The 20724-nt window shown below is 43.2% G+C and overlaps 1 protein-coding gene across 1 annotated transcript in view; it reads right to left on the reverse strand.

The window, feature by feature from the left end:
• Positions 1-20724, reverse strand: part of SMARCC1 (SWI/SNF related, matrix associated, actin dependent regulator of chromatin subfamily c member 1) — a gene marked incomplete at its 5' end in the record, with an annotated part of 138659 nt that overhangs the window by 58567 nt on the left and 59368 nt on the right. Inside the window, 7 exons of the mRNA XM_006035676.3 lie at positions 3677-3838; positions 4625-4883; positions 9965-10024; positions 10347-10460; positions 10913-11066; positions 12140-12253; positions 17116-17187. Coding sequence (XP_006035738.2) covers positions 3677-3838; positions 4625-4883; positions 9965-10024; positions 10347-10460; positions 10913-11066; positions 12140-12253; positions 17116-17187 — 935 coding nt within the window. The remainder of the gene's footprint in view (positions 1-3676; positions 3839-4624; positions 4884-9964; positions 10025-10346; positions 10461-10912; positions 11067-12139; positions 12254-17115; positions 17188-20724) is intronic.

Raw genomic sequence — 20724 nt, forward strand, 5'->3', positions numbered from 1 at the left:
CCCCAGTGCCCAGCAACGCAAAGCTGCTTCGAGGTGGAAGGCGCTGCAGATTGTTGAATGACCCAGTTCGTTCTGGCTGAGCAGCTCCCCCAGGGAGAACCATCTGCTGTTGTCCTAATTTATTCCATTAGTCACAACCCAATACAAATCGTATTAGGGATAACAGGCCAGCGTTACTTATAGAACGCAGCGCACATCTCATTCAGCAACAGTCATGGGGTGGCCATCTCCTTTCCACATCCCTTTATTGAGTGGCGGAGGCTTCGAAAATGTGTACTCGCAACTCGTGGGTAAATTGTACAAGAGACCACGATAAAGGGTGGGCTGTCATCACATACTGATCTGCTAATGAACTGCAGGCAGGTCCACCCCTGTAGTCTGAAATCAAACAGGTTAGGCTGGACTCTAACATGCATAATGCATGTGTATCGGACAGGAAAGATTAAGTCATGAATTTAGTAGATGCCGGTTAAAAACAGGCTCGAGTCAATAAATATTTCCTTAATTCAAGTGTTAAGTTAATTCCAATCCAAACTGGAAAGTTCATCATTTGCTTTATGTTAGGCTCAAGCTAAGAAAAATGAAACCACCGCCCCTTGACGTGCTTTAGAGAGCTTTGCCTCCTCGCAGCCATTCCACACGAGAGAACAATGTAGCACAGAAGAGGAAAGGCGGATATTCCAGCTGCCACGGCGGGTCTGCTCTGGCATGCATTTGTCATGTCGACTGGGAGCACTGTGCTTCTCCGCATCAATTCTGCCCTGCTCCACGGGGTGGACGCGACACAAGGCAGTGGAGGAAAACGGAGGGGCCTGCTCATTTCAGTTTCTATTATATTTTAAAAAGAAAAACTGGCAAGTCTCATCTGACATGCAGCAGGCACAAAGCCATATTTTTAGCTTAAACTAGAAAATATGGGGGATGGCATCCAAATCCAACCCTTTTTTTTTTTTTTTAAATGGCACTTCTAACACACAAGCACCCTAGTTCCTAGGAGCTCACCTCACACCACAGTCTGGTTGTCTTTGTTCAGGTCTGGGACAAGATTCTGGCAAGGCAAGACAGGACAGAGGTGCATTGGTACAGCCTGGAGAAAACCCTGGGCTACATGCAGAGAACGCGACGCTCCGCCTCATCCATCAACAGACCTGGCACAAATGCTAAAATTCACCCACAAATGAACTGTGGTCAAATCAAAAGCACAGCAGCCAAGCCAATGCTGCAGAGAGAATGTGAGGTATTAAACATTTACTGACATAAAACAAACAGTGCTGCCAGATCTTTACTGAACGTTTAAAAATTAAAATCCTTTGGAATTTCTGTAGGTATATGGCCGAGTCCCTGTGGATGCACCGCACAATAAACCAAATGGAGGCGATGAGAACAGCTATGCTGCAGGGTTTAAGGAATAAACAGAAAGCTGGAGATCCACAATTCTCACTTGGAGTGGGATTTAAAGAGCCACCTGAATTAAATGGAAAGAGGATGCAAAAGGATACGTTTCATATATATCAGGAGGCTGCAATAGTGGGCTTTTTAGATGCGTATCTGCTACAGATCGACAATTTCTGGTAGTTACGTATAAAAAGCCTAAACGGGAGCCTGATCCACCAGAGCACCTACTGAAAGTAATTCCATACAGACAAGCAAAGTGCATGCTAACCGCTTGCCTCCGCTGCAACCGTTACCCATTACACTAGATTTTTAAGCTGTCTAAGAACAGCACAAGCTACGCAACATAAAATTACCACCAGCCAACACACGCCAATGAATCTGTAGTTCAAGTCCTATGAAACAAAGCTCTCACCATTACTGCTGTCTAACACCGCACTCAGAACACAGGCAGGAAGTCGAGACTGTCTAACAAAGTGCGGATGAAAAATGCTTTGCAGCATTATTTTCTGCAGGGCCGCTCTATATAGTAACATTTTGAGAAAGCCATAAAAAGGTGTTGGTGTTTCACTACAGCTATTGCAGATGGAAGGCCTTGGCCTCGTCTGGCTCCAACTAACCTCACTACCAATGGGACCAGGGCAGTGCTGTTCCCTGCAGGGTATTTTCTATTATTTGGCCTCCTCTTCTCTCCTCCAACCAACGGGTTTCCATTTTGAGTCTTATCACAGGAAGACACAGACCACCTGTGATCTGACCACGAAGCCATCCAGTTCAAGTGTCTCAGGGAAGAATCCCATAAAGGGCAAATGTGGAATATGCTGCACCCTGCACCCAACACAGTCCTTAGGCCCAGAAACAGGCTGGTTCCAATTCTCTCCAAAGAATCCATCAGTTATGACAATCCTGCACTTTCCTGTAATGTGGACACGAGGCCAACACTCGTGATACCTTGTGCAATTCTTCACCTCCTGCAACAATGAAGTCCACACTCCAAGGGGGTTGTTTTAAAGCCTTTCATTCGGTCAGTCCCAAAATTCCCACTATTAATTTCACTGAGCACAGAGGGGGTTAGTTGTGTTTGTCTCAAGTCAGGCAATGGAGAAGACAGGGTAGTGCTGCAACCAGCTAGTCTTTAAAGGTGCTACCATGTCTTGCCCTCTGCCTTGCTGTCGTCACGTCCTCATTTTGCAAGACAGGGAACAGAAACACCCAGTTTCCCTCATTATTTCACGTATGAATATCATAGTCCCCTTCCTAATCTCTATTTTTGTTTCTTACAGCCATGCATACCTATTATCCTCTCAGACAAAAAAAAAAGTTGTTACAGCCATTTGCCTATATTTTATGTAAGTGGAGAATTTATCAACAAAAGCTGAAAATCTTCTATATTAAACATTAGGAAAAATGGGTAGCATTTATCATGTGGTCAAAGTTCCTGCAGAAAAGCAATACATTTTGAAACATTTATAAAACATCCAAGAGACCCTAAAAGCTATTCAGTGCTAACCCCTACTTTGTTGCAGATAAGTGCTTCATACCTTTTCCTTTTACATTCCTGCAACTGTTAATGTAAAACCGATTTATAAAAAAACTACAAGCAAAAAAAACCACCAAAAAAACCCACACAACTTCTGTTGCTGACAGTTATTTGTTCACATTGATCCAATATGGGTTTAGCGCCTTCTGAAGTATAAAGGACAAAGGACTCCGGTGAGAACAATGGGAACAGAAACAGCATAGTACAGAACATGACAAACAGACGCAGAGTTTTGTCACTCTATAGCATCCCTATTTTGTCTTGAACAGACTCTTTTGAGTGTCCAGAGGTGGGCCGCAAAAATAAAGGTGCTGGAAGATAAGATGTACAAGGAAAGGCTGACAGAACCAGGTACGTCCAGGCAGCAGTAAAGGCAATTATGAGGTGGATATAATAGCAGTCTTCAAATAGCTGAAGGGCTACCATGAAAGAGGAGAAGGAGAACAACTTTTCTCCCATACCACAGAGGGCAGGATAGGAAGCAATGGCTTTAAGTGTCAGCAAAGTAAATGCACGTTAGGTCTCCGAGGAAACCTGGTTCGAACAGCCTGCCCAGGGAAGTTGTGGAGTCTCCTTCGCTGGCGGTTTTCAAGGAGGCTGGGTAAGCATTAGACAGGGATGGTTTGGGAGTAGCATCCTGGGGGTTGTAACCACACGACCCTTGAGGCCCCTTCCAATCCTGCCATTCTTATAGGGTTAGTGCCTTTATCTGCAGGAGCTTCTTTACACCAAGATTCAACCTACCCAATTTCTCTGGCTCGTCTGGACCTGTTCCAGCAATGCAGCTGCTCTCTAGTCCATAAGTTGGATCCACTTTGCCAGAGGCTCTTGCTGCTTCCTGTACTTTCTTGACATGGGCTTCAACAAGCTCCAGTGGTACCTCCTCTCGCACCCGAGAAAATTCCTCTGTTGAAGGATGAAGGGGAAATATTTCAACGTCAGCAGGTAGGTTTGCACAGATCCAGTTACAAACAAATCCAGTAACAAAGCAGATGTTCAATAAATTCTGAACTTTCTCCTTACTTGTCATAAAGCAGACAATTTTCTTCCTCAAATGTGCTAATTAACAGTAGTCAAGTTAATCTCTCTTCCAAGCTACAAAAATGCAAGCTAGCACATTTTTTGTCCTTTATACAGGACTAGTCAGTGACTGAATAAGCAGGAACTACTTCTACAACATACCTCTAGGAAAGCCACAGTTAAAATAAGAAAAAGACCCGCAGTAGCCACAATCTTTACATTCATATTTTGGCACAAGATTGTAAGTCAGTGTTTTAAATGAGAAGAGTCTACAACGTGGAACCACGTACATTTAAATCAACAGTGATAAAAAAGCAGTGGGTGGCACTTATATACCGATTTACAGACATTAACCAATTAATATTTCAATAACTGAAGGTAGCAGACTAGAGGGGAAATGAAACATCCTTCAAGTCCAAATATTTCTCCAAAGTGTGCAAGCTTGTGCATTGCCAGCTCATTTCATCTTGAAACAAATCAGCAAATATCCTTATGGATAACTCCTTGCCCATATTTTCAACGTATCTGCTTTGGTTTTCAAACTACAATTAGCTGCATTTTGGGGAAACACTAGAAATAGCAGCTGACCTTGCTAGAGTTTAAAAGTCAGTCAATACCAAACACAAGTTAGACCTTATAAAGCAAAACTGAATAGTCATAAAGATTTCATACCTAAAGCAGCTTTAGCTGCAGCGGACGCCACCCGGGGATCCACTACAGATGCCAGAAAAGCAACAGTGCTCATCACTGGGTTTCCGGACTGGCTGAAAGGCACAGGTTGGTAAGCCAGTGGGCCTAGAGACGCATCAGAGTTTTCCAAGTACGGGTCCTCGATGGGAAGCCTCAGAAAATGGAGAATACACTCATCCTGGGTACGGCTGCCAACATGCTCAGAGACCTTATTCCAGTCATCCTTGTACATCTCCAGAGCCTGTAAACGAAGAACACCACGAGCACTTTGCATTAACTGTCTGGTAGAAAAAGACTGCTTATTTGCTGACCCTCTCAGCTGGGTGGGAAACAGAGCGCTAACTTACCTGCAACGGAAAGGGCAGATGTGAGCAATGAAGTGGCCATCTGATACTTATGCTGCAAAATACCAGAACTACCAGAAATCTCATCATCTTTAGGATGAGAAGCACGACAACGACTTGATCTTCCCCAGCATAAGAGAAAAACATGTGCAGCCTTTCCTCTCGTGAGAGCAGAGGAGGGAACCAAAGGTTTCCTTATACTGCTTGACCTACCTATTTCTGTAGCACACTCCAATACCATGGTAAATGGCTTGGCACATACATCTAGACCAAGCTCTCACAAGAGACTATTTGAAGGCTCAAGTGAACAAAAAAAGTTAACCAACAGAGCAAGTTTTGACAGAGGCACCAAGGACTAATTGGACCACAAACTGAACTACTCATCTTCTGATGTAGGTCTTCCAATTTAGGACTGAGGCACAAGATGCTTTAACAATGTTGTCCTCTAGGTACAGAGGATATCTGTTTCCAGGACCATATTTAACATAGTATTTTCACCCCTATGTATATATATATATTTTAGACCCCTAATTTCTAGAATGCATGGCTTTCTAGACAGGATCCTGGCCTCTCAAGCCTGAAGGAAATCATTTTTACAGCAGTAGATAGCTCAGTGATAACATTCTCTTAGCATCAAGGTAATCTACTATAACAGGACAATTGGGGACGTTGAGAGTTAGCTGGGAAAGACAGAAGAGAAGCATGCTTCTCTTGTCGGAGATTAACAAGGAGAACAACAAGATAATCTAACAAGGAGATTAACAAAATGAACAGCTGAGATGAAATGTTACAGATTCACTGTGCACTGAACAGCTTGAAGGGGGGAAAAAAGGAAGATGCACCAAGTGGCCCAAGATCAGGGTTGCTAACCCAAGAGGGGTTTTTTTAAACTGGTAATTTTCCTATTTTATTTTTTACTGACAGACACACTTTTTCACAGACATGTGTTTTCACTGTCAGTAAAAAAAACAAATAAATCTTGGATTGCCAGCCTGTACAGCAGCAGCAGAGATGTTATACCCTGCTGCCCCTACTACAGGGGTCCTCTACTCACCCTATACCCCGACATGCCCAACTGTACCCAGCACCATGCTGCTTCCCCAAGTCCATTCGCCAGCCTTACCCACACCAGCTCCATTCCCTTCACCCCAGCACAGAACCCCTCCTATCCCCTCTTCCCAGCCCTGTATTTTCTTGTGTTCAGGATAGTCACTTGGAAGCTCAAGTAAGCCAGAAAGCCCTGACAGTTCGTTATGTTACATAGTGCTTCTACTTAGAAGCAGGCAGCACTGCTCCTCTCCCTGTCCAGCATCAACACTTGCCCTGAATGTAGTTTCAGTCTAGCAATGAATCTCGAAACAAGCTCAAGGCTTCTTAATTTTATGTAGACAAAATTATTCTTTACACACTTTATGTAGAGGTGATTTTATCGACAGTTAAGATGTCTTTTTGTTTTGAGTTTGTTATATGTAGTTTAGTTTGGTCTTGCCAAAATTCCTGCACCCATTTCTCCTGCAAAGGTGAAAGCTATTGTGGCTAAACTTGGTAAAAGACTGTCTGAAGGATCTTTGTCCCCCCTGTCCCCAAATGTAGGATATGTAGCTGGGCAAATCTCACACAAAAACAACCTATTTAATACTGCAGAGAGTATGCGCACTCTGTCACTATAGCTTTAGAAGCTGGGTGGATGGAACGATAGATGGTTGAAAAGACTCCCCAACAAGCTGGGAAACTACCGAAACCTTTTTAAAGCTCTTCTAGAAAAACGCGTTGCATCCAAAAAGTTAAAACTGGCATTATTCTACTATTTTGTCAGGCCCACCTACAGGGGTCAATGCAAGAGCCCAACTTATGATACTGTTCTCTTGAACCTTGTCTAGTCCTGTTTCAGATCTCCAAACCAGCGGGGCTTTTATCCCTTCCCTTGTGAAGCAATTCCAGAGCAGAATGAGTATTGGCACAAAGTAATATTTCCTAATATTCAGCCTATATTTTTCTTTTCCCAATTTTATCTCATTACTGTTATTTCTATGTCACCTTCCATCCTCACCCCATTTACCCATCTTCAGACAGGGTTAAAAAGCTAGTCTGGAGTGTAGTTTTGCTTCACAGTGCAGTGTTTTAGTCCATTCTATTTACTTTTGTTATTTTTCTGTAGTATGAATATTTAATTTCCCCACCACTCTTGCCCTTCCGTATGAACATCTGAAAAACGCTCTCATAACCACATAAGACAGTGCTGCATGGAGAGACAAGTGAAAAAAGACAATGCTGATGCTGGGAAGGAAACAATTTATCTCCCTCTAGTCATCTGGTCAACAGACAGGAGGACAGTACTTACCATGGATAAGACATTCTCTGTAAGTTTAGTGCATAGATTTATCCAAAGCTACCTTGAGGATTTAATTGGATAAGTTTGACTTGTTATATAGCAGGTTAGTGAAGCTTGAACTGATATTTTTCTCTACTGTTTTATTTATAGGTTAAAAGACAAAGAGACCAAATAATGTTGAGTTTAAACTGTACATTACTTAGTAGGTTTGCTAGCAGAGAACTCATTAACTGTTTACCAAGTGTGCACTGAATTTGGGATATTCTGTTGGGGTGTTTTACTGCCACTTTCAGACATCCTACATATTGCACCTTCTGCTACAAATGTAGAGGGTCTGGCTGGATCAGCATAGCTACCAAACAGCTTTAACCAAGCTTGAAAGTTTTATTTATTGCAGGCAGAATGAAATTTCTGAGACGTGGGTTTTGGTCGCTATTCATCACTTCATTATGTCTCTACCACAGAGCACACATTCTAAGCTACTGAGGCAATTATTACTAAGGTAACTATAAATAGGATATTGGTTGTAATGTTTTCCAACCAGCATGAAATATATAATTCATTTAATCTCAGAGCTCACCTGTCAGTTGAATTACAAATTAATAAAGAGAGTTAACAATAGTACGAATTGTAAATGTTAATGGCAATGTTAATACAGAAAGACATTATGTTGCATTATTAGCTCATTATATTTACACAGTGTATGCCCAACAGCCTCTGCTACTTAGCTATTCCTGCTCTTTAAATATAGTTTATTGCTGGATAAAATAAAAACACTTACCTGAAAGATAGGGCATGTCAATCTAACATGAGACGAAACTATTCAGGCTGTTTTACCCTTGGGTCCCTGGCAGACACTGATTTCATGGTCTGGTGGGATCTGGTCCAAATAATCTTGCACTGTGCCATGCCATACATACATGGCAGGATGCATGATTTTTTGGGAGTAGGGATAAAAATCTGTCAAGATTACAATCATGCACCTGCTGACCTAGGATGCCCAGCCTCAGGATCTGGTCCCCTTGCAACTCACTGGTGTGCAAGGAGTCCAGGATCACAGTCCCAGGCTCTACACTCACACCAACAAGTTGAAAGCCACATGCAGTGTAGGTCTCTTCTGCACACAGGTTTAAACCTTCTGGGCATGGAAGCCTATCTGGCCCCTGTAAACCCGCACAGCGGGCAACCCCTTGCCACATTCAATTTAAAGCATCGTACACACCAGCCACAAAGACGTTCCACATCAAACATGGAACACCTTTGTAGCCAATTTGCCATGTTATGGTCTTTTAACTGGCTGAACATGTAGCATGTTACCATTCACCAAATGATAAATGTATTGTCTGCTAGGGCCCTGCACTTTTAAAACTGAATTTACTATATAATTGGGCTTATTCACAAAGGTAAAGTGTAAATTAAAGAGCTGTAATACGAAGAACAAAGCATTATTGAAATTTGGAGTTCATGATCTTTCTAAAGATCATAGAATTTGGCAGTGGTGACTGATTACATGGCTAAAACACCAGGACATAACTACCCAATAATCCTCTATTTGGATTAAATGACTCAGCAGTAGCAATTGCCTGGAAAAATTAAAAGCTGTTAGATTTGGCTATAAACAGGGAAAAACATGATAGGAAAAGTCAGATAGATATAGAACCTTTATACTACAGACACAAGGATGCTAATGTCACAGAAATTCAAGACTTTTAAGATTCCTCCAGGCCAGATCTTTATACTAGATATTCCCCCTTTTCCTTCCAAAAGGAAGGCCTGCATTTGTACAGTATCTAGCACAGTGAGCCCCAGTCCAAGACTGGGGTCCTTAAGCACTATCACAATATAAGCATCTGATGACTTGAGTAATAACACAATTCAGCAGCCCCAGATCCAGTCAACTTTAATATTTTAGGAAAACAGCTTTGGTTGACATACCATCTTGTACCCAATTCCTTAAGCCATTACCAGCAGTTGAAAAGAGAGCGTTAAGTACAGTTTTGACGTCAAGAGGCTGAATAAATTCAAGTTATGGCTTTCCTGTGCAATTACACAAATTCGTGGCTACCTCATAACTTGCACCTCTTATTAAATGGCAACGAAGGAGAAAGCTATTAAAACACCTAATAGAATCATTTATATGCCAGAAACAGATAAGCTTCAAAAGGGAATATTAGCAGCTTCTTCTAACACCCTGGAGCACAGATGGGAAGCTGTGAACATTATCAGGACCTTAGAATGCTCGCCTTCCTGGCAAATACCAACATTGCTCCAAAGGCACATCTTTCACAGCTTTAATACCACATTAGCAACATTTCATCTACCTGGAGAACTCACTGCACAGCAAGATAAATTTGAACTTATTAAGATGCTCAAAAAATGCCAAAGTAAAGATTTTGGGGCTCAAGACACAAAGCACATGCCAGTGAAAGCTGAAGGAATTTTATATAAAAGCTAAATTTCTTCAATTCATGATGAGTCTAGAAAAATGAATAGTAGCAAGCATGGGCTCTATCAACTATCTTACTACTTTTCACAACGAAGACGTTACTTTTAGCACACAGGTCAAGGCCCAGAGAATATTCTCATTCCACACCTTACTCCTCTGTATTCCAATTATTCACTGGTATTCCACAACGCTCTCCTTACCTCTAGTAGCAGTAGTGTTTCTTGTTCTGTCCATTCTCTTCCGGCACTGGCTCCTTTGCTCTATTAAAGGGAGAAATCAAAATCGATTTACTTATCCTTGTGGAGAACGACTTTGAGCAGACCTGTCTTACAAGAAATGGCTTATCTGTTAGTCTCTCTCTTCACAGAGATGCTCCTGTAATTGAATCTCTTTGCTTACCCTACAGCAGTGGTTCTCAACCATTTTAGTACCAGGAGCCATTTGTAAAGATCCATGGTCAGTCCTGACCAACAACATCTGGCACTGCTGGTGCCCCTCACTCCCAACCTGCAGTCCCCTGGCTCCCCCAGCCCTCTGAAGTGAGGCCCAGTAGAAGCAAAAGAAAAATCCAAGCAACCTCACCTTTGCTAAGGTCTTCTTTGAATAAATGTCTGTGCGGAGTCCAAAATTCTGCAGGTCAGTGGGCTTTTCTTTGTTTTTTTCAGGAAAACTCAACATCTGCTGAGCAGCAGGGACCTAAGAGCAAGCAGTAAGGAGAGGGGGTCAGGACAACAATCACTTGTCCAACATTTTCAGACCAAACACAAGGACTGAACCAAAGAATTTCTCTTGAGCATTGTACATAGGGATGCACTGGAGGAGCATTTCCCTTGCTCTCCATTACACACACGATTGGTAGGTTTGGGTTTAGAGCCTAGAAACTCCGTGCAGCGTTATTGTACAGAATGAAAAAGGTAGAAGCAAGTTGGTATAACCAGAATGTCTCAGACTGAAATACGGATGAGAAGGATGCATTTCTTCAGCCCATGCATAAATTAGCTACTTCAGTCCGGCATCGAGCAGCATGGACTAGCTAAAAATACAAGTATGCCAGAACATGAGAAAACCACACCCAATATGCAACACTGCTGCCCAAGTCTGAAGAAGTGAGCAGCCCCAAGTGTGGTGGTGTCACCTACTGGTTTTACCTGAGGAGTTCGGATATGGAGAGGCATAAGTCCAGAGGGAGTATCCGCAAGCACGTTGAAATGAGGAGTAGGAGGGGGGCCCATGGCCATGGGACGGCTTTCCGGATCCACTTGGTAGTTAATGAGACCCCACTGCTCCAGAAAGGCATGGACCCTATGGGACAACAATTACAGGAGACGATGACTCAAACAGCCCTGGCCTTGCAGGGAAGGCATTTGAGTTGCACTTCTGAAGAATGTGTGAAAAATACTTGTAGGGCAGCTCACAGCCCTGTGCAACTCCTATGACCTTTCATTATCAAACAGGGAATCTTAACACATCACACGAATTCTCTACACAAGCTCGACAATCTCATTTCTCTGAATTCAACAACTATTTCAGTCACTGGTAGAATTAGAGAAAAAGATGGGGCTGGAAAGGATTTGGAAAGGTGCTAAACTTTAAGATAGAAATTTCTTCCTAATATCTGATACAACTCTCCCTTGTTGCAACTTAAGGCCATTATTTCCTGGCTGGTCCCCTCTGGGCACAGAAAACAATTGTCATGTTTATAAATTCACCATTTTTGTACTTGAAGACTTACTGAATCCCCTTTCACTTATCTCCTCTGGATTTAAAAAGAAAAAGCCAGTTCTTCCAACATTTCTTCACAAAAAACCAAAACTGTGTCTTGACTATATGAAACCATTTGAGGGAAGAGAGAAAGTTTGCACACTAGGCATTTGCTGGCATTAACTATTAACCCTACAGGTTACTAAGCTTCACCGATGCTGCGTGTATCAAGTCTAAAGTGTTTTAAGATCTTTGGTACAGAAATTACCATTCAAAAAAAGGTCACTGCAAGATGAGGTCACTTAAAACAGACACCAAGTAAAAGTGGAATGGGGAAACTGAACATCACTGTACTAATGAATAGCTCACTGGACAGCAGAAGGCTGCATGTTTCAATAGCGTCTACTGTAAAAACAGTTATACTAGAAAATGTATATGAACTCGATGATCCAACAGGTCCCTTCCAACCCTAAAATCTATTAAATCTATGTAGTAGTCACCAGAAAAGGAAAAAATAGTAAGCCAGTAAAAAAAATGGTGGTTGTCACCCAGGCCTCAAATCTCTTAACTCAGTCGCAAAAGAGCTCCTGACATGCAACCTGTAACGGAGTAGCTCTGCTGACAGAAGCAGGGATACAGCCGAGATGAGCAGGTGCAGGGTTTGCGGGTCTTACCTCATTACAGCACACACGTCTCCGGTCAGGTTCCGTCGGCAAGCGGTGCTGGTCAAGTACTCCTGAGGGTTCAAGCGATACGTATCAATCATGAAGTTCCGGTAAGCCAGGTATCTGGAAGAAAGAACAGAACAAGTATTTGAAAGTGTCTACAGAGCTCTACTATGCCCTGCTTTAATTGTGGATACTATGAAAGCACCTTCAGGCCACCTGCCTCTGTAGCTTCCTTTCTTCAATGCACACAGCACATCACAGAGGCCTAACATTCAGTTCAAGGCCGATGAAGTCCTAAAAACACATGCCACAATCATCCTTGCCATGTAATGGCAGAGTGAGAGCAAAGCTGATGAATTGCAAGGTTTTATTTTTACGGCCAGCAAACTCTGCCAACAAGCTTTAACACAAAAGCAAAAGGCAGCTGAATATATTTTTAGAGCAAATGCTTTATATGCCAGCATCTTAACCAATGCCTCTGCATGTTGTTTATTTAAATGTATTATGTCCATTTAGATTGTATAGAGGGGCCGTATTTTTAGCAATAAATAGAAAGTGACAACTTCAGTTTATTTGGTTAGCAAAAAATATGCTAAATACATTTAGTTCTCATATTGCCAATTTAATTTTCATTGCTCTGTGTTATAAACAGACAGAAAGTTCACCCAGTGAAAAATCTGATTCTAAAAGTAAGAACCAAGTCTGACATTTAGAACGGCTAGAAATATTAACAGCCCACGAAGCTTATTTTCCAGTACAGGACTGAACAGCACACCAAAAGGGAAAGCAGACATCTCTTCCTTTGCCTCTGTTCAGGCTCTGATAACCGAGGTGCCGCTCCAGAGTGAACGATGGAGAGAGTGCACACTTGCTTCCTCCTATCCCAACAATTTCCTCTGAATCAAGTATGAAAGATTTTAGCCATGAAAGAGCTCCAGAAGAAAAACAACAGCTTCCTTCCCTTTGCATTCTTTCCATGTATAACAATGAGAGAGAAAAAAAAAACCCACATATAAAACATGAGAACTAAAAATAGCAAAGAAGGAAGACAAGTGAAGAATGGAAGAGAGGATAAAACACACCATGAAGATGGAGGGAAAGGCTGCTATTAACTGTAAGTCTGGCTTGCCTCCATTCACCCTGAAGCACAGAACTGCCAAATTTGGAGACAAAAAGAGTTTCCCCGATTTCTTTTGTCTGAAGCCATCTCCCTGCAAGACAGTGCTTACCAGTGCAAGGCAGGACAGAAAACCCTAGGAGCAAAATATCCGAGCTTCTGATGCATGGTGGCACCAGCTCATATCTGCCCAGGTGCTATCACCCACTACCCTCTTCTCATCTTTGAGCTGCACAAGGAAGGCTTCTCTGTGAAGGCCATTTAAAAATAAAAGAAGTAAAATTTCATAAAATAAATATGAACATGCATCCTTGGGACGTGAACAAACCCTAGAATATGGTACCTCAAAAACAACCCCACACTAGGAGGTAGGTGAATCGCCTGCACAGAAATACCTTGCAAGCAGCGTGCTATAGGCAAATGCCCTTCTATTAAAAAGTAAGCAACGTAATTTGCATAAAACAGGCACAAGGACAAGCTCAGGTAAGTTTACTGAATAGGTCAAGGCCTAAAAATACCAAAAACAGATGTACAAGCAAAAAGGAGGAATGAGGCCTGTTTGACAATAGATTTAAGCTGACGGATGCCTCGGAGGACTTTCCCTCAGAAACCATACGCACGCTTTCAAATTTAGTTATTTAAATTAAAAAAGAAAAAAAATTCCACAAGAAAACCTAAATGGGTTGGGAAAGGCTGGACTCCCCCTTGCAGAAGCCTGCTGGGCAGGCAGGAGACCCTACAGGAATATTTCAGACTCCTTTTGCATGCCTTATGTCAGGAGAAAAGTGCGGCTACACTGCTGAAGTCCAAAACGAAGATCCCCGAGGCTCGTCCTGGCACCACTTGGCACCACAGTGTGAGAAGTGGTGTGACTTGCTACCTGTACTGCCAGCAGCAAGAGGTGCAGCTGCTGCAATCTACTCTGCGACAGAACCAGCTAAGGAGCACGTATCAGAAGAAAGAACCCGGATGAACTTCCTTGGGTCTTTGCTTAGTCCAAGCAAAATCAGCATAGCCAGATTTTAGGTCAGAGTAACTGCATCTCCAAACTAATCTGGGGTTATGGGGATGGGCCTCCATAGTTTACCCCAATATGTAGCTGTACCTGGTTACCAATACTGACAATGCTGATCAACATCCCAGTCTTCTGCAGACATTCTGGATTTTGGTCTGAACTGAAAGGGATCCTGAGCTCCTTCTCATGCAGCTACAGCCCAAGAGCAGAGGTACTGGGTAATCCAGCCCTCAACCTGGAAGCTGGCACCAGAGCAGAAGTCCTCCCTCAACAGGAGGCAGCTCAGGAACAAAGATGCTAATAAAGCAGCACAGGGGAGGGGACCCGTATCTTTTTCACTACGTGGCAATGGGGCCAAAATGCTTTTGCCTATGCACAGCAGCTCAGATTTTTATCCCTCCTACTAGAACCCCAGCTCACTGCAAGCAATAGTACCCCAAGGTAGAACCTCTTCCCCATATTATCTACTATAAAAGGCAATCACTTATATCTATCCGGAACACCCCTTCAGATGCAGCTTGCATAACAGCTGGAAGAAGGCTGACAGTCTTTTCAACCAAGTGGCTCACACCCTGTTAGAGGGAGTTTACCCGCTGAGCAGTAAACTCCGCTTCCAAATGATTCTTGGTGTCAATGTTAAAGGTTCTGGGATCAGACTCACAAGCATGGACAATTTTCTCTATCTCTTGAATTAGAGCAAGCAACAGTAACTGATGCATGCCTCTTGCCTCGGCCTCACAAAGGTAAAAAGTCTTAAGATCTATGAGAGCTCCACTGCATCTTGCCTCAAGGGGAGACCCAAGAGCAAGAACTCTGTACATCTGCAATCTTTAAATGGAGGTGCACTTTGCATGGACTTCCAGCACGCCAACGATAAAACAGCATGCTCATATTTTAAAACTTTAGTAGCCACAGATGTTTTTGATCATTACATGTTAAAAGATTTGAAATTTTCACTGGCAACCCAAAGAACAGCCCTGTGGCCACTCCATAAAAGTCACTGTGAAACCAGCTCAACTTCATTGTCTATGCCAGTGGGAACCAGCATTTTCGGCAGGCATGTCACAAATTAGCCTTGCACGTTCCCCATGTGCCACTTGAATCTTCTTCCCTTGCTCAATTTGCTGCTCTGTTTTCTGCTCCCTGCTCTGGTGCCAGGCGCCACACACAGGCTGTCCACACCACTCGTGCACTCATGCTGCCAGATGGCCACCCTTCGTCTATGTCAACAGACCTGCCACACGTAATAAAGGCAAATGCTGAAAGGTAAATGCAGTTCTTGATCTAAATTGCTAACAACCTGCTCATGTTTAGAACAACATTTATTTTGAATCTCCGTTGTACGTTCAATGTTGAAGGTAAGGTAGTTCTCCATGTGACTAGTAGATAGCTAATATGATGAAAGAAATTCGTTTTACTCTTAACAGGAATATTCTCTTAAACAGATGGCAAGGAAAGCGGTTACTCCCTGCTAAAGGATATTCTAGGACTTGATGGACAGCAGCAGATTCTTGAAAGACTAGTGATCTTCTAATCATAAGATGTCTTGTTATATCTTGAACTGAGTGTAAAAGTTAAGCTGATGTACACAGCAGCTTGATACATTTCAAGAGGGTATTATAGCAAAAAATGTTGGCCAGTCTTTCTGACACCTCATTTATGTCTGGCTTTAGCATAGGCTGAACTTGACTATAAGAGGTCTTAATCTTTTCCTCCCCTGCTCCTCCCTTCTACCTCCTTTCTCAAGGACCATAGTTACCATTGTCAAGACCTTCCTTCTGTTCTGTTTGTACATCTATTAAAATGGGATCTGGATCCAGCACTTGTACAAACCTTACTGTAAAAACAACACAGTTAGATCTATGGGTCCTTATTATGTTTAAACCAAAGTGGTGCATACCTGTAAGCAAAGACCTATTAGCTAGTCATGTTCATGTGTCACAAGGCATGTTTTAACTCAAGAGAACACTTTTAGAAACCCTTATACTTTGTATAAAATGTATACTGAACCAGATCTGCAATAAAATCAGTTGCATTTTTCCTGGACACCTTCTGCTTCCTGTTGCTTGGTAAGTACGGCGTTTCCAGCACCCATAATAAATATCATCAAGGTACTTGTACAAACAGACATGCTTCATGTAGATCCTGGACAACAGTCAGGACAGGAATACCTCTCAAGGCCCTAATGGGCGTTGAGCAAAATGGCGGATCCTGCTGGCAGTCAGACTCCGTTTCCCAGCAGCCCCTGCCTGCGTGGCTGGGGCCAGTTTCCATGGAGACCCTAGAAGCAGCTGCACTGTGATAATGCGGGGCGGGGTTTCTATAAAGACCAGCCCCAGCAGTGCTGGCAGGGCAGGGAGCTGTTCTGGGGCTGGGCTGGGATCTTGTAGCGGTGACAGTGTGGTCCAGAGCCGGGGCAGAGCTGCAACCCGCTGCCTGCACACCCCTGCCCAGAGCACGCAGGCTGCAGATCATGGTTCTGCCCCAGCTCTGTCACCACTGCAAGATCCTAGCCCGGCCCTGGAGCAGCTCCCTGCCCTGCCAGAGCTGCTGGGGCCAGTCTCCACAGAAACCCTGGCCCCACGCTATCACAGCGCAGCAGCTGCTGGGGTCTCCATGGAAACCGGCCCCAGCCACATGGGCAGAGGCTGCTGGGAAATGGAGTCCGCTGCCGGCCAGATCTGGCCCATGGGCCAGACTCTGCCTGCCCCTGCCCTAATGTATCAACAAACAGTATCTCTTTCAACCCTGTAACTGTGTAAAGACAAACAGACCACGGCACTCCTGGAATTAAAGGTTTTAGCTTTCCTAGGAAGCAGGTGCACACCTAAATGTACATGTTATACTTACATTTCTGGAGTCTTGGATTTGTTTTTCCCATTGAAGAACTCTGGAAGAGCACGGCGCTCGATTACATGAATGCTGGAAGAAGTGTGAAAAGGAGCAAAGTTATTGATGAGCACATACAAAATTCAACTGTGCAACACCTGAATTAACATTCCCCTGCCCACAAAATGTGCACCTGCAGTGCTACCACTTAAGTTAGTGTAGCTGTTTAAACCCATAACCCGGGTAGTCTTGAGGTGCTACGAAGATTTGGTCACTTGATGCGAGCAAGAACATACCTGCTCAATGCTCCTTTAACTGGATTTGCAGCAAAGGAGGAAAGAGGATATTTAACCTCTGAACACTAAAGTAAAAGTAAGAGCATTTACTTGTGTTCCAGTTAGTGTGAACACTGAGCAGAAGTCCAACGGCCACAAAAGAAACAAGTTTTTACAGTTCACAAGCAAAGATTATTTATTGATCATTGCTTCAACAACTTCGCAACTCTTCAATCGATCAATGAGACCTACTAGGTGCTTGACACTTTGAGAGTCAAGTAGATGCTTAAAATTTACATTCCTTACTCAAACATCTCTGCCTCAATCGATTTAAACAAATGAATGAAAAGCCTCTGGCTTTTTGAGGGAATATTAAGAGCTCATTTCTTTCAAATTCTTTCCTCTGCTGCTGTGACAGGAACACAAGCTAAAGAGAAAAAAGTAACTGACTACAATGGAAGCAGCAAATTGGACTATTAATAAAATGCTCTCAAACACACGTAGCAAACTACCTTAAAAAACACAGATTTCAGTCACAGCTATCTAGTATTTACTTGCAACAAGTATGGGAGGAAAAATCCAACTGAAAGTGTGATTTTTAAAATCAGTTGTTTTTTGGGTTTTTTTAAAGTGAAGAACGAAGACTCCAATGTTCTCCATCTGTGCAGCTACAAGTAAAAAAACAGTAGTAACTAAAGAGATTTCTTTGAAGGAGGAGGGGAACAAAACAGCTGAAAGATTCTCCACCTTTCTTATTTATTACTTGACTAGATACAAAGAAATTTGATCACAAAAGTAGTATCATTTTAGGGCAGTTTCATCTACAAAGCTCTCACAAGAAAAAGCAAGACAAGTCTTTTGTACAGCCCTTGTGTCATAAGAAAGAATGTGAAAAATGATCATGTGCTAGGGTCTGAAATGCAAAGCGAAACAAGAAAAATCTTCTTACATAAAAAAAAAAGTCAGCCACAATGTCTACGGAGCTCTACTCAACTCATTTTCCTTTGCCTCAACATACAAATCCATTTCTGGGCTATGTGCATTAAGCAGCAAAGAACATACAGCATTTTAGACAAGACACCTTTACCAACAATTTATCTATAAAACAGCTTTTCAGTTTCAGACAATAATGAAAAATAAAAAAAGTCACCCCCATTTGGCAAAACATTAGTCTGGAATAACGTGAGGGTCCCTCCATGAACTGAAAAGCTTAAAGAAAGGAAAATATTTTCTGGAGTTCAGAAACTAGAGACAGTTATGAGGGTCCTCTGACTACACGAAGAAAAAATATCTAGGTTTTCTTTGTTGCAACAAAACTATCCCTTAAAGAAAGAGAACTCATCTCACCTGTCTGAAGTCAAAATTTGCGTAATTTGTATTAAAGCAATATCACAGGAAAGTAGGGCTGGGAGGGAGCTTCAGAGACCTAGTTCAACCCCCTACCTGAGGCTGGATCATCCCCTATCCAAGCTAGCCCATGCTAGTCCTTATCTAGTCTATTCTTTAAACTACAAAAATCAAGCCTGTAGCACAACTACAAGGCGTACTGCCCAAAACACTGGAGCACCCAAACCTGTCACCTATGCAGTCGAAGAACAAGAGCTGTCAGCATCCAGCTGTTGCAAGGGCTTTTAAAATGCACTCGAGTGATCCAAGGAGGAGGGCCGCACCTCAATGCAAGAGAAAGGCAACCTTCCCCCAGTCCATAATACCAATCTGACCACAGGGTAAAATTCCTTCCCAATCCCAAATGTGGCAATCAGTCTGACCCTGGGTGGAGGGGGAAACCTCCCAGCAGAGTATTGGCACACCCCAGCCACAGTTCCCAGCCTGCACTGCAGCCAACACATGATGCTTCTGAGAAAGAAAAACCCAGACACCTGTAGCAAGAGGAAAGGAAAAAAAATCCTTCCCAGCCTCACACGGCAAAAAGCAAAGCCCAGAAGCCTGGGAAAAGCCAAGCAACATCTGCCCTGCCCTGCAACCTGGGGACAGAAAGCTTAACTCCACACGTTGCAGCCTCTGAGTAGGCAGCCAGAACTCCCCTTTCTGCACCCTTTACATAAACTTTTCCTAGCTCCTTTAATCTCGTTTCACAGCCATGCCAGCTGGGGAGCGCCGCTTCATCCTCCTGCTGCCGAGCAGGGTTCTGCTTTTGGTGACAGACCTCTTCACGTTATGTCCCAGCAAGCCATCTACTGCTCTTTACAGAGCACGCTCCAGGCATAGCAGCTTCCACATCATCCACCACCAATTCTTGCTTGTCTGACCCTTCCTTGGACAGCACCAGTGAAGGAGATTCCCTGGCCGTCTAGTCCACTGCTGCACTGTTTTAATAGTGAAGTTTTTTCCTGAGATCCAATCTAAACCTACTTGGCGGCAACTTCAAGCCACAGGTCCATTTCCAGCTCTTTGCAGCAAGACAGAAAAGGTGCTTTTCCCTCTTCTTATGGAACCTTCAAGTATTTGAAGACTGCTATCAAATCGCCTCTTAAGCATCTTTTCCACAAGCTGAATGTGCCCATTTCCTTCAACCGACCCTCATATGAACTGCCTTCCACGCTGTTGATCATCTGTCACCCGCCTCTTGACTCTCTAGCTTCTCCAGGTCCCTTTTAAAAGGTGAAGCTCAAAACTGCACACAATACTCTTGATGAGGCCCAACCAGGGCTAAATAAAGAGACACTATTACCTCCCATGTCTTGTACCCAATGCTCCTATTGATACAACCCAAAGCTGCATTCTTCCTTTCTGCGCAGCTGCCTCACACTGCAGACTCGTATTGAGTCTGTGAAGTCCCAGGACTCCTACAGCCTTTGTCACCCACCTAATTTGTGTTTTTAATTATTCTTCCCAAGGTGTTGCATCTTGCATTTGTCAGTATTAAACTTCACCCTGTTTGGCTCTATATTATATAGCTCAGCTTTCCAATTTATCAAGGTCCTTCTGAATTGCCCTCCTGTCCTCCAGTGTGTCTGCAATCCTTCCCAGTTTCCTATCACCTGAAAGTTTGCCCACACAACTCTCCATTGCAGGATCCAAGTCTTTATTAACGATGCTGAACAGCACAGTATCAGGACAGAAGCCTGTGGGACTCCACTCCAAACCTCCTGCCATGGACACATTTCTAGTTACCCTTGCCTTGCAGCTACTGAGCCAGTTGTCTGTCCACCTCGTAGTACTTTCATCTAGCCCATGTTTCCAATTTGTTGATAAGAAGGTCACGTGGGACTTTGACAGAGGCATACAACAGTCCAGTTCAGGATGGGGTTTCGTTTTTTTATCATTGGGGTGCTGTACAAAGAAGGCCGCTCTTGCCCTGACGATCTTATACCCTATTTTGAAACAAGATATA

The sequence above is a fragment of the Alligator sinensis genome, unplaced genomic scaffold (genome assembly GCF_000455745.1).
Source record: "Alligator sinensis unplaced genomic scaffold, ASM45574v1 scaffold1296_1, whole genome shotgun sequence".
NCBI classification, from domain to species: Eukaryota; Metazoa; Chordata; order Crocodylia; family Alligatoridae; genus Alligator; species Alligator sinensis.